The sequence below is a fragment of the Pseudorca crassidens genome, chromosome Y, assembly GCF_039906515.1.
Source record: "Pseudorca crassidens isolate mPseCra1 chromosome Y, mPseCra1.hap1, whole genome shotgun sequence".
Taxonomy (NCBI): Eukaryota; Metazoa; Chordata; class Mammalia; order Artiodactyla; family Delphinidae; genus Pseudorca; species Pseudorca crassidens.
In genome coordinates this window covers 9,630,764-9,647,199 of record NC_090318.1, presented here as the reverse complement: position 1 = coordinate 9,647,199, position 16,436 = coordinate 9,630,764, and the positions used below count along the sequence as shown (strand labels likewise).

At 39.4% G+C, this 16,436-nt stretch overlaps 1 protein-coding gene across 4 annotated transcripts in view; it reads left to right on the top strand.

Moving 5' to 3' along the window:
* LOC137217862 (lysine-specific demethylase 6A-like) overlaps positions 1-16,436 on the top strand; it is a 163,793-nt gene that overhangs the window by 11,753 nt on the left and 135,604 nt on the right. For all 4 annotated transcript variants that reach the window (XM_067724852.1, XM_067724853.1, XM_067724851.1 and 1 more), the window contains exon 3: positions 13,805-13,913. In XM_067724852.1, the coding sequence (XP_067580953.1) occupies positions 13,805-13,913 (109 nt within the window). The remainder of the gene's footprint in view (positions 1-13,804; positions 13,914-16,436) is intronic.

Genomic DNA, 16,436 nt, shown 5'->3' with positions numbered 1-16,436 from the left:
GATTAATACAGGTAATACTTTCCTCTCTTTTTATGTGTTTAGTAATTTTTGAGTAAAAATAGGACATTTTAGATAAGTATTATAGCAACTTTCTTTGGCGGGGGGCTGGATTTACAATGTGGAACTGTCTTCTCTGTGAATGTCTGCATGATATTAAAAAAATTTGTTTTTGTGTTTTAGCTCTGTAGAAGTTGTCTTACTGTCTTCATAGTCCATAGTTGGTGCAGAAATTTTAAGACACCTCAAACACATGAACCTTCTGTTCTGTGCAGGATAATTATGTGTGGCTTGCAGAACACATTAGAAGTTGGAGTTTTTAAAATTTATTTTAATTTTGGTTGCGTTGGGTCTTTGTTGCTGCAAGCGGGTTTTTTCTCGTGGTGAGTGGGGGCTACTCTTGGTTGCGGTGTGAGTGCTTCTCATTACGGTGGCTTCTTATTGCAGAGCATGGGCTGTAGGTGCGCAGGCTTCAGTAGTTGGGGCACACGGGCTCAGTAGTTGTGGCTTGTGGCCTCTAGAGTGCAGGCTCAGTAATTGTGTTGCACGTGCTTAGTTGCTCCATGGCATGTGGGATATTCCCAGATCAGGGATCGAACCCGTGACCCCTGCATTGGCAGGCAGATTTTTAACCACTGAGCCACCAGGGAAGTCCCCAAAAGTTGCAGTTTTTAAATCTCCCTTGACTTTCACTTGAGGCTGTCTTGGATCTTTCCCTTACATGTGTACTTTCTTACCAGCCATGATGTGCTTATGTGCTGCTCAACTCACACTGAGGCTGCAAACTAAAGCTAGAAAAGCCATTAGTTTTTGTCACCCACTGTCATATTTGTTACTTTTACTTTGTATGACTATGGGTTTTCACTAACTTCCCATTCACATTTGACATTTTATGTAGCAAAGCTGCTGACTTCATATCTGGTAAGTATACATTCTATAGTTGAAGCTTTAGCAGCTTCTCCAGAATAAAAGGTTCTTAGTTGTTTTTCTTTAATCTCTTTCCAGTGTCCTGAAATTAATGTTTTTGTAACTTTCAAGATTGTATTTAAAATTTTTTCCTTTTCTTCCTTTTTTTTTTTTTTTTTTAAGAGGGTATTAATTATCCTGTTAAATGGTGCCCTTACTGGAGTACTTTTTTAGGATACTGCATTTTGTGATAGGGAAGAAAATTTATATGTAGTTCTTGGCATTGGGCCTGACACAGTGGCAGTTTATTACAAGTTAAATGTTATATTGGGAGCTTCCTGGTGGCACAGTGCTTGAGAATCTGCCTCCCAGTGATAGGGAAGAAAATTTATATGTAGTTCTTGGCATTGGGCCTGACACAGTGGCAGTTTATTACAAGTTAAATGTTATATTGGGAGCTTCCTGGTGGCACAGTGCTTGAGAATCTGCCTCCCAGTTTGGGGGACACAGGTTTGAACCCGGTCTGGGAAGATCCCACGTGCTATGGAGCAACTAAGCCCATGCACCACAACTATTGAGCCTGCGCTCTAGAGCCCGCAAGCCACAACTACTGAGCATGTGTGCCACAACTACTGAAGCCTGTGTGCCTAGAGCCTGTGCTCCAGAACAAGAGAAACCACCTCAATGAGAAGCCCATGCAACGCAACGAAGAGTAGCCCCTGCTTGACGCAACTAGAGAAAAACCGCACACAGCAACAAAGACCCAATGCAGCCAAAATAAATAAAATACATAAATTTTTAAAAATATATTATTTTGGAAAAGACATTTTAATTTGAACTCAGGCAGTGGTTTAGAAACGAAGGAGACAATTTTAAGAGATTTCTTGAAACACACTTTCTTTTGGTTTTTTAAATATACTACTTGCATTGACTTCATTTCTGATTACACTTGAGTGTCCTTTGCAGATTTACTCCTTTCCTTCCTCATTAGATTATGTTTGATAATATAAACCAAATGATATATATTTAAAATGTGCAATTTGTTGCAATTTGTTAATGTGCAATTTGGTATGTATATAAATATGAAGCCACCACTGAAAGCAACATAGTGAATATAGCCATCAGCCTCTCAATTTTCCTGTGCCCTTTTGTAATCATTCTCTTTTTACCACTGCTGCCCCATTTGTCATTATATAGTCACTGATCTGTTTTTTTGTCACTAAAGATTAGTTTTGCAGTTTATAGAACTTTCTATAAATGGAATTATACAAAGTAAACCGTTTCAGTATTTCTTCTCTCCCTCAGCTTTTCAGGTTTTTTGATTTTGTTCTGTCAGTAGTTTATTCTTTGGAAAACTTGAGCATCTTATTGCTTGCTTCTCTGTATATGTTCTTTGAAGTGCTTGTTCAAGTCTTTCCATTTTTGAAAGTTACTTTTTTTTTTTACTCAGATTTAGGAGTTAAAAAAAATACATATATTTTGGTTTGGATTCTTTATCTGATAAGTAATCTGTAAAACATCTCTCCCATTTTGTGTATTCGTTCTCCTAATATTAGTGTGTTTTGAAGAGCAGAAGTTTGCAGTTTTCATAAAGTTCACTTTGTCTTTTTTATTCTGTGGATTGTGCTTTTCTTGCTTTATTAAGGATATCTTTACCTAAGTTAAGGTAAAAGAGGTTGTCTTCTTTGTTTTCTCATGAATGTCTTATTATTTTATATTTTACCTAGATGTGTGATCTGTTAGTAATTTTATGCATGTAATATGTCAAAATTCTCATTTTTAATAAATGGATTTTCTTTTTTAAATTTTTTTTATTTTGATTATGTGGACCATTTTTAAAGTCTTTATTGAATTTGTTGCAGCGTTGTTCCTGTTTTATGTTTTAGTTTTTTGGACTGCGCTGGGGCTTCATTGCCACGTGTGGCTTTTCTCTGGTTGTAGTGTGGGTGGAAGACATTGTGTGAGGGCTTCTCATTGCAGTGGCTTCTCTTGTTGCAGAGCATGGGCTCTAGGGCTCCCGGGCTTCAGTAGTTGTGGTGCATGGGCTCAGTAGTTGTGGCTCGCAGGCTCTAGAGCGCAGGCTCAGTAGTTGCGGTGCACGGGCTTAGTTGCTCCTTGGCATGTGGGATCTTCCCGGACCAGTACTCGAACCCGTGTCCCCTGCATTGGTAGACAGATTCTTAACCACTACACCGCCAGGGAAATCCCAATACTCTGTTTTTTTTGGCCCTGAGGCATGTGGGATCTTAGCTCCCCGACAGGGATCAAACCTGCACCCCCTGCATTGGCAGGCAGAGCCTTGATACCGAAATCTCAGCCTCTTGTTCACTGGTGCCGAATCAAATCTCAGAGACAGAGTTTTGGATGAAGTAGAAAAGGATAGTTTTATTACTTTGCCAGGCAAAGGGGGACACAGCAGGCTCTTGCCTCAAAAAACTATGTGTCTCAAACCCAGGAGAATTTGTTGAGGCGTTTTATGATAATGCTTCCCAAGGGTGGAGTTGCTGAGAAGTTTAGGGTGTGTGCAGGGTCTCAGGTGATATAATTTTGATGAGCTTTTTTGGTCCCTTTAATCTTGCCTCAGGTGGTTTCTTGGCTGCTCCTCCCTTGATTAGCAACTGTTTGAATCTGCCTTTTGGGACTCATGGGAGGTCTCGAGGCTGGAGTCTTGCCTACAAGAAATGGGGGACAAAAAGGCCTCCTTGTTGCCCTTACCCAGAAACCCCACAGGGCCCTGCTCAGTTTCATTCTTAACCATTGGACCCCCAGGGAAGTCCCTAATAAATGGATTTTCAATTATCCCAGCACCAGTTGTTGAAAGGATTACCCCTTTTCCAGTGGATTGGTTAAACTTATTCCTAAATATGCCCTGTTTTCATTTTCATGCAATTAAAAATACTTTCTAATTTTCCTTTTGATTTCTTTTTTGACCCAGGTTTATTTATAAATTTGCCATTCAGTCTCCAAATATTGTGGTGTTTCCAGAAACCTTTATGTAATGTCAACAAAAAAATTAGTAGTCTAAGAAAGAAAAGGAAAATCTTCAAGGCAACCTGAGGATTATAACTTGGGAGACAGTCTTTCAGAAAGCTCTTAGGATCATTTCACCTGATAGAAGTCAAGGCACAGTTATCTAAGTTTTCATGACAAAAGTTATACATCAGAGTAACATTTTGACAGTTTACATAGTCCAACAATGCAAGTAGTGGGTTATTGTAACCCTTTACAGGATTGAGGAAAGTGTATTACCCAAGAAATTACTTGCCTAGTGCCAGGAGAAAATTCCTTTTTTTTTGGTGAGCAGGTATCCCTGTGCCTCTAAGGGGATTTAGTTAACATATAGTATAGATGCACAAGCACATTAAAGGGGAAGGGGTATTGGCTCTAGTGGCAGAGAAGATTTTATGTTAAATTTTTCTTATCTTTAAAGTAATTTTGTTTCATCATTACTGGTTTTTAATTTAATTCCTTTGTTGTTAGAGAATATTCTTTGTATGAATTGAATTCTTTTACATGTATTGAAATTTATTTTATGATCTTTTTTGGTCCATGTTTTACCTGCACTGGAGAGGAATGTGTATTACTGTTGCCGGGTGGAGTGGTCAATGGATATGAATTAGGTCAAGTTGGTTGAAGGTATTTTCAAGTCTTAACAATTCCTTTTTTTGGAGAGGGGTCTTTTTCAGTCCATCATTTAGACAGAAAGATGTTATATTGTCTGGCTATAATTGTTGGCTTTTCTGATTCACCTCATATTTCTTTTACTTTTGCTCCATGTATTTTGGGCACCATTTTTAGTTGCATGGAAGTTCAGGACTGTTATGTCCTCCTGGTATCAGATCTTTTCATCGTTATTAAATTACTCTCTTTATCTTGGTTATAGTCTTTATTTTGAAATGAAAGTGTTACCTGAAAACTGGGTTTGCCTCTTGGTGGATATCAAGCCAAAAGGCGCAACAAAGCCAAAGACTGATGGAAGGGTTTATTACTTGCAGCAAGTAAGGAGAATACCTGGGATCTTTCCCAAAGCAGTGACTGCAGAATTGGGGAAATTTTAAGTTAAAGGTACACGCATATTCTTGAAGGGGCTTGACAAAAGAGAGTCGGGCAAATGTTGATAGAATTTAAGCTTTAGTTTTGTTGGTTTAAAAAATATTCACAACCTAAAAGTTGAGAGTTATGTTTTATTTAGTGGGAATTTTTAGGACTTCAGGCCTGGGAAGCAGCATCTCAAGTAGCCCTGAGAGAACTGCTTGAGGAGGTGAATGGGGAGCCAGATGTTTTGCAACAAAGAGCAGGTGTAACAGGGAAGAGCAAAATCAGACTCCACTTTGCATCTGTTTCATTGACTTTAACCTTTGCTTTTCATTGCTTTTGTTAATATAATCATACTCATACTAATGGCCTGCCTAAGGGAACCCTGCCCCTCTGCCTGAATGTTGAAGTGCCTTTGTTCAGTTCACAGGGAGACACTTTGACCCTGCCCACCTGTGAATGGCTGCAGAAAAGAAGAAAGTAACATATCCCTTCCCGATGCTGGCCAAGCCAGGCAAAACCAATGAGCTTTTACATTACTTTCTCACTTCCTCCCCATCTCTGTTCTGTAAAAGAAACTGGCAAACAGAGTCCAGTAAGATGGTGTTTCAGGGACTCTTGTTCTCCATGTTCTTGGTCTGCCGGCTTTCCAAATAAAGTCGCATTCTTTGGCTCAACACCTTGTCTCCTGATTTATTGGCCTGTAACAAATTTGGCTTAGCCAGCCAGGAGCCTTGCTGCCTGTGGCTAGCTGGTCCTGGTCAGGCGATATTGGGGCAAGTCCCTAGCAGCTGCCGGGACCATGTGTCCTGAGGATCTTCCCTTCAAAATTCCCTGAAGCAGCACTGGCTACCCCAGCCCTTGGCAGTTGGAGCAAGGAATCGTCAAACTTCTGCGAGTCGATGGACTCGCATTTGGAGGGTAAGTCGCTCCGGTGTGCATACAGGGAACACGTTCCCCCCTCAATTTGGGCGTTTCTTTTATGGGACAAGCCAATTTGGTTGGGGTATCCTGTTGGAGAGGGGAGTTGCTCTTGGACTCTACCTGACTCGGAACTGGTGTGTTTGTTTTGGTTTTTTGTGCATCGCTATTGGAATTTGTGCTTTTTGTGTTGGAATTTGTCTGCGTCTTTTGTGTTTTGGTGTTATCAAACTTATAAAAATGGGAAATACTCCATCTATCCTGAAGGGAAGCCCTTTGGGGTGTATAGTAGATAAATGGGCAAAACATAGCCATGAGCCTATGACTAAGAAAGACCTGATATACTATCATAATAGGGTGTGGACCCAATATATGTTAGGATCAGAAGGGCGATGGCCCCTGAGTGACTTACTCAATTATTATCTGATCTCACAGTTAAAAGTATTTTGCAAAAGAGCAGGGAAAGGATGAGATTCCATATGTTGTAGAAGCTATTGCATCAGGAGGAAAAGGACTCAGAGGGCTGCCACCTTATGGTGTAGTAATCTGAAAGGAAATCCAAGGGGGAACCTGTTCTACAGGGCAAAGAGGGAGGAAATGAGAGTGGGAACATGTTACTCCAAAACCTAAACCCCCCTCTGGCCTATCCAGCTCCTCCACTGGCCAAGAAGCCTGCACTGGCAGTTCTTCCAGCTGCTCCCCCATGCTGCCAACATATTCACTCCTTTCACCGCCTCCTGTTTCCCCTACCCATGGGGATCAAATAGAAGTTTCTGTGATAACCCCCAAGGCACAGGGACATCGTTTAGTATCACCGTCAAAGACCGGACAGGGCACCCAGTTTGGACCAGGATCTACTTCTGTAGCAGGACAATCTCCCTTGCACTGATATCCTGTTAGGAGGCCAGGGGACTCCCTTAGACTTGAGGCGTCCAATTCTAATTTCCCCACAGGAGCTCTGGGTAACTTTGACAGCGGGGAACAATTTGATTGACTTTCTAACAGATAAGGGTGCCACATGATCTGTGATAAACACCAAGGTGGCACAGAAAACGTCTCAGTCTATCCCAGTCATAGGAGTTTCTGGAGAAGTACAAACCGTTCATTCTTACAACCTCTAGAATGCCAACTAGGAGACCTCACCCTGAAATACAGCTTCTTGTATATGCCCGTGTCCAATCCCCCTTTTTGAGATGGGATTTCCCTTGTAAATTAAATGCTCAAGTCACTTTTTCACCAGGACAGCTTGACATCAGGGTCCCACCGGAGCATGCTTTAAGCGTATACATGCTACTCATGGAAACCCCAGAGAAGGAAACAAAATCTTCCTAGAAGAAACTTGTCTGTGTCTTCGAGATGGAAATGTCCTATCTGGTCTTCTCAGGAACCCTCATCTCTGCCATCTTTTTAAAATGCAAGTTTTGAAAAGAAGGTAAAGTAATTTAGAAATTGACTTGTGAAGGGTAAATAGAAATCCTAAGTGTCTTTTCTGTAAATAAAAAGATTTAACAAGTAAGCTTGATTTGTTCCATCTACCAGAAACCCAACTTTAATGCAACGTCTTTTGTAAATTGATGGGTTTTACATTGCATTACCTGACTCAGGGATGAAATTCTGAAATGAGAACTATGAGGTCTGTCTGTTTGTTTGTATGTTTGAATGTGTCTTTGTCTTTGGATTACATTGTTGATGTTGATTTGTGGATGAGCTCTGTTAAACTGGCTTAAAGGAAAGGAAGCGCTTACAAACCAAACAATTCTAAATACAAGAGACATTAAGCTAAATGAGTTTCAGGTTCATGTGAACTAGGAAATATTTAGTATTAAATTAATACCTGGTATTGATGTTTACGTTTGTTGATGCAATTAATATAGACATGTCTTTAGAGGCATCAAGTATAATACTTTCAGTGCACCTAGGTTTAATAGAACTTAAATGAAATCTTGTTATATCTGTTGCAGATTTGTCAGCAAGAAAAATCGCTTGATGTGATTTAACGAAAGTAAATGTAAACGAGATAAGAGCCTCTAGGTAAACTCTATAGGAATAATTATGTTCTGAAAATGATCTAAAAGTCTCTCCAGATTTCGGTAACTATTACTTGCCTCTTGGTCTTCACTGGAAAGTAAGATTTTTAAGAGTTGGGGATTCTAATTTAAATATATATTTAAAGCTACTGAAAATAATAAAACATTTCAGTGTAGAGTATATAAGCGAGGTATATGTTTTGAGTAAAAGGAGTTTTATGCATGGTCAGGCTGAGATTAACGTAATTGAGTAAATGAATTTTTAAAAGTAAGCTGATGCAAAACTTGAATTTGGCTTTCTCTCTGTTAAGAGGACAAGTTTTCTTAAAATGTTGAACTGCCTTTGATGACAGGTTTTAAGTTTCTTTACCTTTGAAGTGATCAGTTCTGTATTTGCCTTTGAAATGTTTTACTGTTGCTTTGGTTAAGTAACTTGTTTCTCAGTGACCTATGATCCTATCTGACTGAGTGTTCTAGACCCTTTGAGATATAGATATAGATATAGATATATATATATAAAAAATTTCTTTGTTTTTGTTTTTTGACAAAACTTCCTAAATCAGATTCTAATGAAGTTCTTTCGGCCTCTGGCTAACTTTAGTATGCTTCAAAGGGCTCCTGTAACATCCTAAAGAAAGATAGGTTTGTTCAGTATGTTAAATTACATGGGAAGAATTGTCAAATGAGTAATAAATCTTCATAGGTTATACTGTATGGTAAATGTCACTAATATAGACCTTCTAGAAATTATGTAACGTTCCTGAAATTAATATATGTCCTGGTATAATGTTATAATTTTAATCTTTATCTTAAAATGTTGTAAGTTACAGCAATTTGGATAAACTTCTTTGCCAAGAAAAATTGTAATCATTTTTAACCTTGCCTCTTTAAGACCTTCATCATTCATAGGCATCTAAGATAATACTTTGCAAAAAACTGCCACATGTTCAAGAAGACTTGTAAAAAGGAAACTTTAACATATAAAAGTGTCTTATAGCCCTTAGATAATACCACTGGACTGGGTAACAAATGACAAAACTAATAGGAAACCTGATAATTTTATCCACATTAATGGGAAACAATTACATGGGAATAAATGAACTGATGAATATGATGTATAACTTTATGACTTTGAGAAATATACTAGCTTTAATCTTTATTTTCCAGAAAACATTTCCTCTTATAAAGTATTTCTTTGTGAACAAAGATTAAACATTTATCTTTTTCTCTCTACCTGATCCTGCCAGAATTTGGCCTCTCCAGCTGGCTCTCCTGGCTTGATATTTTATTGGAACTGGATTACAACTACTTATGCTAATCATTGCTTTAATTTGTTCTTTGTTTCCAAATTGTTTGTGGTTTGTGTCTCCCTGATGCTCTATGACTTTATTAATGTTACTAGCTGCTTTATTTATTTTTTTTTGTGCAGACTTTCTCTAGTTGCAGCGAGGAGGGGGGCTCTACTCTTCGTTGTGGTGTGCGGGCTTCTCATTGTGGTGGCTTCTCTTGTGTAGCACATGGGCTGTAGGCACGCGGGCTTCAGTAATTGTGGTTCATGGGCTCAGTAGTTGTGGTGCACAGTCTTAATTGCTCTGCGGCATGTGGGATCTTCCTGGACCAGAGCTCGAACCTGTGTCCCCTGCATTGGAAGGTGGATTCTTATCCACTGCACCTTAAGGGAAAGTCCCTAGCTGCATTACTTTTATCTTGTTTATTTTATAAGATTGTTGTCTCTTACAGTATGTAGTGTGTAACCAGGCCTCCATACAAAATAGATGATGGCTAACATCTTGAGGAAATAGCTTAAATAGATTACATTTACAATGTAAAATAATTGTAATAGTGTGATTTCTAGGTATGGGAAGAAGCAACAAGGGAAAATATCTCCTGGATCATTTTAGACTATTTAGAGGATCCAGAGAATCTTTAAATATTGATAGGGCTTAATCCGAAAATTAGCACCTGGAGTGGCATATCAACAATTTTTGCCTGACCTTGGATGAGCCTGCCAGTTGTGGGACAGAATTTCGTCATGAAATGTCTTCCAAATATTGGTCAAATTCCTAACCAAACGGGGAAGATCTGAGGAATGGAATTCTCCCTGCCGTATCCGTCATCAACGATTGCAGCCCTCCATCGTGAGCCCATGAACCCTGAGGAAACTCAGGAAGAATACCTGCCATCTAGCAGCCATCAAACTGAAGCCATTCCCTCAGTTGAGCTGTGAGGAAACTCAGGATGTGAAAATATAGGATACAAGCCCCAGATAGCTGAGGTGTATATCAAAGGAATGATTTCAGTGAGCCCAGACTCTTGCATATTCTCATACGTAGAAAAGTGCTAAATTTCTTAACTTGAGATGCTGCCTCCTGGGTTTGAAGTCCTAAAAATATTCCTGCTGAATAAAACATAAATCTCAACTTTCAGGTTGTGAACATTGATTAAGTAGACATTTTCCAAAGAGGAACAAAAGAAGACAAATCCCACCATTTGGAACAAACTGGCACCAATGGTGGGCACTTTCAGAAAGATCCATCTGACGAAGCAGTTAAAACGGTTGTCACCCCTTTTTCCACAGTATTGTGGAATGGACATTGACATTGGGGAATTGTAACAGGGAAGAGCAAAATCAGACTCCACTTCGGATATTTCTTTGACATTAACCTTTGCTTTTTGTTGCTTTTTTAACATAATCATACATAATGGCCTGCCTCAGGGAACCCTGCCTCTCTGCCTGAATGTTAAACTAAAGTGCCTTTGTTCAGTTTATAGGGAGACAGTCTGACCCTGTGCACCTGTGAATGGCTACAGAAAAGAAGAAATTAATAATACATTCCCTCCCCATGCTGGCCAAGCCAGGCAATACTAATGGCCTTTTTACTTTACTTCTTCATGTCCTTCCCTTCTCTGTTCTATAAAAGAAGCTGGCAAACAGACCCTGACAAGATGGTTTTTTGGGGACTCTAGTCCGCCATCTTCTTGGTCTGCTGGCTTTCCGAATAAAGTTGTATTCCTTGCCTCAACACCTGGTCTCCCGTTTTATTGGCCTGTCATCTGGCCAGCAGAGCGAGCTTCAACTTGGTAACACAGGTAGCCGGAACATCAAAAGGTTACTGTTAATTAAAGAAAACCAGATATCCCAAGTTAAGGAATTCAGCGCTTTCAGAAAATACACACTGCGCTCACTGGACTCATTCTTTTCATGTGCACCTCAGCTCTCTGGGGCCAGTATCCTGTATTTTCTTTCTTTCTTTTTTTAATGTTTATTTATTCATTTTGCATACTTTGGGTCTTAGTTGTGGCATGCCTGCTTCTTAGTTGCAGCAGATGAACTCTTAGTTGCGGCATTCATGCAGGATCTAGTTACCTGACCAGGAATCGAACACCCCTCGCCGCCGCATTGGGAGCACGGAGTCATACCCGCTGAATTACCAGGGAATGTTTCAGAGTCCAAGCTCACTCTGCTCTCTGTTCACCATCACTGGTGACATTTTTGATTGGATTGTGGGAAGCTGACCTGTCTGTGCATTGTAGGAGGTTAATCAGAATATCTCCACACTTTGCCACATGCCCCTTGGAAAGAAGCAAGTCCCTACCCCCAACTCCATTCTTCTTGTAAAACCACTGCTGTCACCTTGTTCACCTTCATCTGCTTTGATATTTTATTCTGTCAGCATCATTTTTTACCACCAACAAACCATGTACATGTTTAAGGTCAGACAGACAAAAAGGATGGAAATTTGCTTGAGTTTTGTTTTAAATAGCTAATTGTGTATAGTATACTTTTTTTTTTTTGCGGTACGCGGGCCTCTCCCGTTGTGGAGCACAGGCTCCGGACGCGCAGGCTCAGCGGCCATGGCTCACGGGCCCAGCCGCTTTGCGGCATGTGGGATCTTCCCGGACCGGGGCACGAACCCTTGTCCCCCGCATCGGCAGGCGGACTCTCAACCACTGCGCCACCAGGGAAGCCCTAGTCTACATTTTTAATTAGTCTTTTGACTTCAAATAGTATTATTACAAAATCAAGTATCTCTTGTAGCTTACTATTCTAGCATCAATGGGATATATCTCTATTTACTTATATTCCTTTAAACAGAGTTCAAGTGTCTAGTATCAGAAATTATAACACATTAAAAAATGTAGGAGTTTTAGTGTTACTGAACTAGACTTGGGTCTGACACCAGTTTGTGGAGAAGGAAAGTTCAGCCTTTATTTATTTATTTTTTTTGCGGTACGCAGGCCTCTCACTGTTGCGGCCTCTCCCGTTGTGGAGCACAGACTCCGGACGCGCAGGCTCAGTGGCCATGGCTCACGGGCCTAGCCTCTCCGCGCCATGTGGGATCTTCCCGGTCCGGGGCACGAACCCGTGTCCCCCGCATCGGCAGGCGGACTCTCAACCACTGCATCACCTGGGAAGCCCTAGAAAAGAGTTTTATTCAAGCCAAACTGAGAACTCTAGCATAGGTGCCAGGGTAGCCTCTCAGTAGCTCTGAGGAACTGTTCCTTGAAGCATGGTTTTCAGCACAGTCTTACACCTTATCAGAACACGGAACATATATCAAACATTACAGGGTTACATTCCTTCCAGATTTCAAAAGAGATGGATACAGCTGGACAGCATGACCTTGGGAAGCGAACCTTGTCTTCCAAGGAGCGTTAACATGGACAGTATAAAAAGGGAGTTTTTTATCCTTATCTTTGAACATAAAGTTCTTTATGTTAATGGTTAAACTAGATGTGCTATGTGTGTTTGATAGGTAGTAGGTCAGGCTGTTTTAGTTCACACAAAGTTTAGGCTGAACCATCTAAAAGCCAGAATGACTTCCCCATATCTTTTTTTTTTTTTTGTCTGTGCCACTCAACTTTGCAGGATCTCAGTTCCCCGACAAGGGATTGAACCCGGGACATGGCAGTGAAAGTGTGGAAACCTAACCACTAGACCACCAGGGAACTCCCCTCCATATCTTAATACATGAAAAAGTTTCCCATCATTAGTGACAACTCTGCAGAACACTGTTCTTTATGATGTTTTTAATAAATCATTTCTTATTTTGCAGACTTCTGAAGTTAAAAAAAAAGGGGGATTCTTTAAGTGTTACTTTTTTCTCTAATAAAAGTGTGAGAGGTGTCTGTAGGTATTGGGGTGGGATAATATTCAAGTTAGTATGGTTGAAATATATGAGGAGCATTAGTAAGAAAACAATTAACATATATTCCAGAAAGAATACACTAAATTGTGTATGGTGGTCTAAAAGCTAGCGTTTCTTTGCAAAGATAGCTGATTAGTACTGACGGTAGCTACTGTTGAGCAACTTGGTTCAATAGACATGTTGTGAAGCATAAAATTTTAATGTCTTTTGTGATTTTTAAATTTTATAACAACTGTATTAGAAATAGTAAAAAGAAACATGAAATTAAATAATATATTTTATTTAATGGTTAACATAAAATTGTTAGTGAATATTTTACTCTTTTGTATGCAGTCTTTGTAATCTGTTGTATAGTTTACAATTACAGCACATCTCAATTTGGATTGGCTACATTTCAAATGTTCAAAAATCACATGTAGTTATTAGCTCCCTAAATTCAAGAAAGTTCTTTGTGCTTGTGTTTGTTTGAGAGTAGTTTTGTTATGTGAACAAAAATCAAAGGGAGCTCCTAAGTTATCTTATTTGGCAGGTTTGAGTCCCCCTTTTTTCATATGGAAGAGCACTTTGATCATCAGCAGGGCTCCTTTAATACGTAATTAGAAAGCTGTTTCTTCTAATTTATGAGAAAAATTGAGTCCTGTGTCTGTGGTAGAGCTGACACTGATTGTTTTGATTTCTCAGGTAATCTCATGGGGTGTATATGCATTCTCAGAAAGGATACAGTTAGGATTTTACCTTTCTCTTAATATTTATATTTTTCATTTCTAGGCTGTTCGCTGCTACGAATCTTTAATCTTAAAAGCTGAAGGAAAAATGGAGTCTGAATTCTTTTGTCAGTTAGGTCACTTCAACCTCTTATTGGAAGATTATCCAAAAGGTAATCTTTTTCTATTTTAAAATTTCTGCTTAATTTATGTTTGTGTCATATAAAAATGTAATTGCTTTTACTTTTTTTCTTTTTTTCTTTTACTTTTTATCAAGGCACTTAGAACTGTTGTTTAGTTTCTTCTAAGCTCAAACAAAACAAGCAATGATAAACAAAATAGAGTAGATGGAAATGTGAAAATTTTATGTAATTCCATGTAAATATTCAATAAATTTGATCATTCTGTAAAATTCATAACAACATACACGTGCGTTGCTGCTGTGCTTGCCTTTCTGCAAACCTGTGTTTAAAACCTTATCACAGAAAGAGATGTCGTTTGATATTTTCATCTATAAATACAAATGTGGAACTTTTCGGAAGAGTAACCCTGGCGTGTTTTCCAGCACCATCAAGCAATTTTCCAGTTGTCACTGTTCTCCTATAAATTTTACTCAATTTTGACACTATTTATCTGGAGATAAAACAGATCCCACAGGTAAAGGACTCAGTCCCATGTGACTGCCCCTCTTTAGAAGTCAGTTGTGTCAGGGTTGTCACGTGTCCTGCTGATGATCCAGCTGTAAATCAGAGTTTCCCAAACCCCGTCCTTGAATTTGAATTATTTGTTAAAGTGACTCACAGAGCTCAGGGAAACATTTACCAATTTACTATACGGGATATTGTAAAGGATACAAATGAACAGCTAAATGAAGAGGTACATAGATAAGGTCTGGAAGTTTCCTGAGCTCAGGAACTTATTTCCCTGAGGAATTGGATGCATCAAATCTCAGTTTCCAGGAATTTATTATAGAGCTTAATCTGCAGGCTTTCTCCTACCTACCTGCCTCATCCTGAGGATACCTAAGGGCTCGCTGTTAAGTCATCTCATTAGCATTAAGTGAATCAAAAGTGGCTCTTAAGAGCCACTCTTCACTCAGGACATTCCAAGTATTTTAGGAGCTCTCTATCACGAGACCTTAGGCCAAATATACTTTTTATTGTTCTAAAACACAAACAGCATTTCTCATTTCTGTTCTTGAGTTTTAAAAAATTTTCCATTTAAGTTAGGAAATATTTGAAAATCTGACATTTATTCATGGCATTGGATGGTAATACTGATAATCTTCTCTAAGTTTGAGCTGTTGACTGAAAAAATGTACAACCAAAACGTTGAAAGTTATGTTTTATTTGGTTGAAGAAACTGAGGACTTAAGCCTGGGACACAGCATCTCAGATAACTCTGAGAGATTGCTCCACAGAGAAAAGGTGGGGAGCTCAGGTGTATAGGAGTTTCTGCAGCAAAGAATAGGTAGTTGGAACATCAAAAGATTACTGATTTTTTTTTTGTTTTTTTTAAATATGGGTAACATATATTTTCTTTCTTTATTTTTTGTGTTTTTTTGGCTGTGCACGGGCTTTCTCTAGTTGTGGATAGAGGGGGGGCTACTCTTCTTGCAGTGCATGGGCTTCTCATTGTGGTGGCTTCTGTCATTGTGGAACACATGCTGTAGGTGTGCAGTGAACATTGTGGTACATGACCCTTTTTGAATTATGGTGTTCTCAGAGTATATGCCCTATAGTGTGATTGCTGGTCGTATGGTAGTTCTATTTTTAGTTTTTTAAGGAACCTCCATACTGTTCTTCATAGTGGCTATATCAATTTACATTCCCACCCACAGTGCAAGAGTGTTCCCTTTTCTCCACACCCTCTCCTGCATTTACTGTTTGTAGATTTTTTTTTTTTTTTTTTTGCGGTACGCAGGCCTCTCACTGTTGTGGCCTCTCCCATTGCAGAGCACAGGCTCCGGACTCGCAGACTCAGCGGCCATGGCTTATGGGCCCAGCCGCTCCGCGGCATGTGGGATCTTCCCGGACCGGGGCACGAACCCATGTCCCCTGCATCGGTAGGCAGACTCTCAACCACAGCGCCACCAGGGAAGCCCCTGTTCATAGATTTTTTGATGATGACCATTATAACCAGTGTGAGGTGATACCTCATTGTAGGGTTGATTTGCATTCTCTAATAATTACTGATGTTGAGCATCTTTTCATGTGTTTGTTGGCAATGTGTATATGGAGAAACGTCTGTTTAGGTCTTCCACCCATTTATGAATTGGGTTTTTTGTTTTTTTGTCATTGAGCTGCATGAGCTGCTTCTATATTTTGGAGATTAGTTCTTTGTCAGTTGCTTCGTTTGCAAATATTTTCTCCCATTCTGAGGATTCTTTTCATTTTGTTGGCAATGGAGTGGTTTCCGTTGCTGTGCACAACTTTAAGTTTCATTAGGTCCCACTTGTTTATTTTTGTTTTAATGTCCATTTCTCTAGGAGGTGGGTCAAAAAGGACCTTGCTGTGATTTACGTCATAGTGTTCTGTCTGTGTTTTCCTCTTAAGAGTTTTACAGTGTTTGGCCTTACATTTAGGTCTTTAATCCATTTTGAGTTTACTTTTTTGAATGGTGTTAGGAAGTGTTCTAATTTAATTATTTTACATGTAGTAGTCCAGTTTTCTCAGCACCACTTATCGAAGAGACTG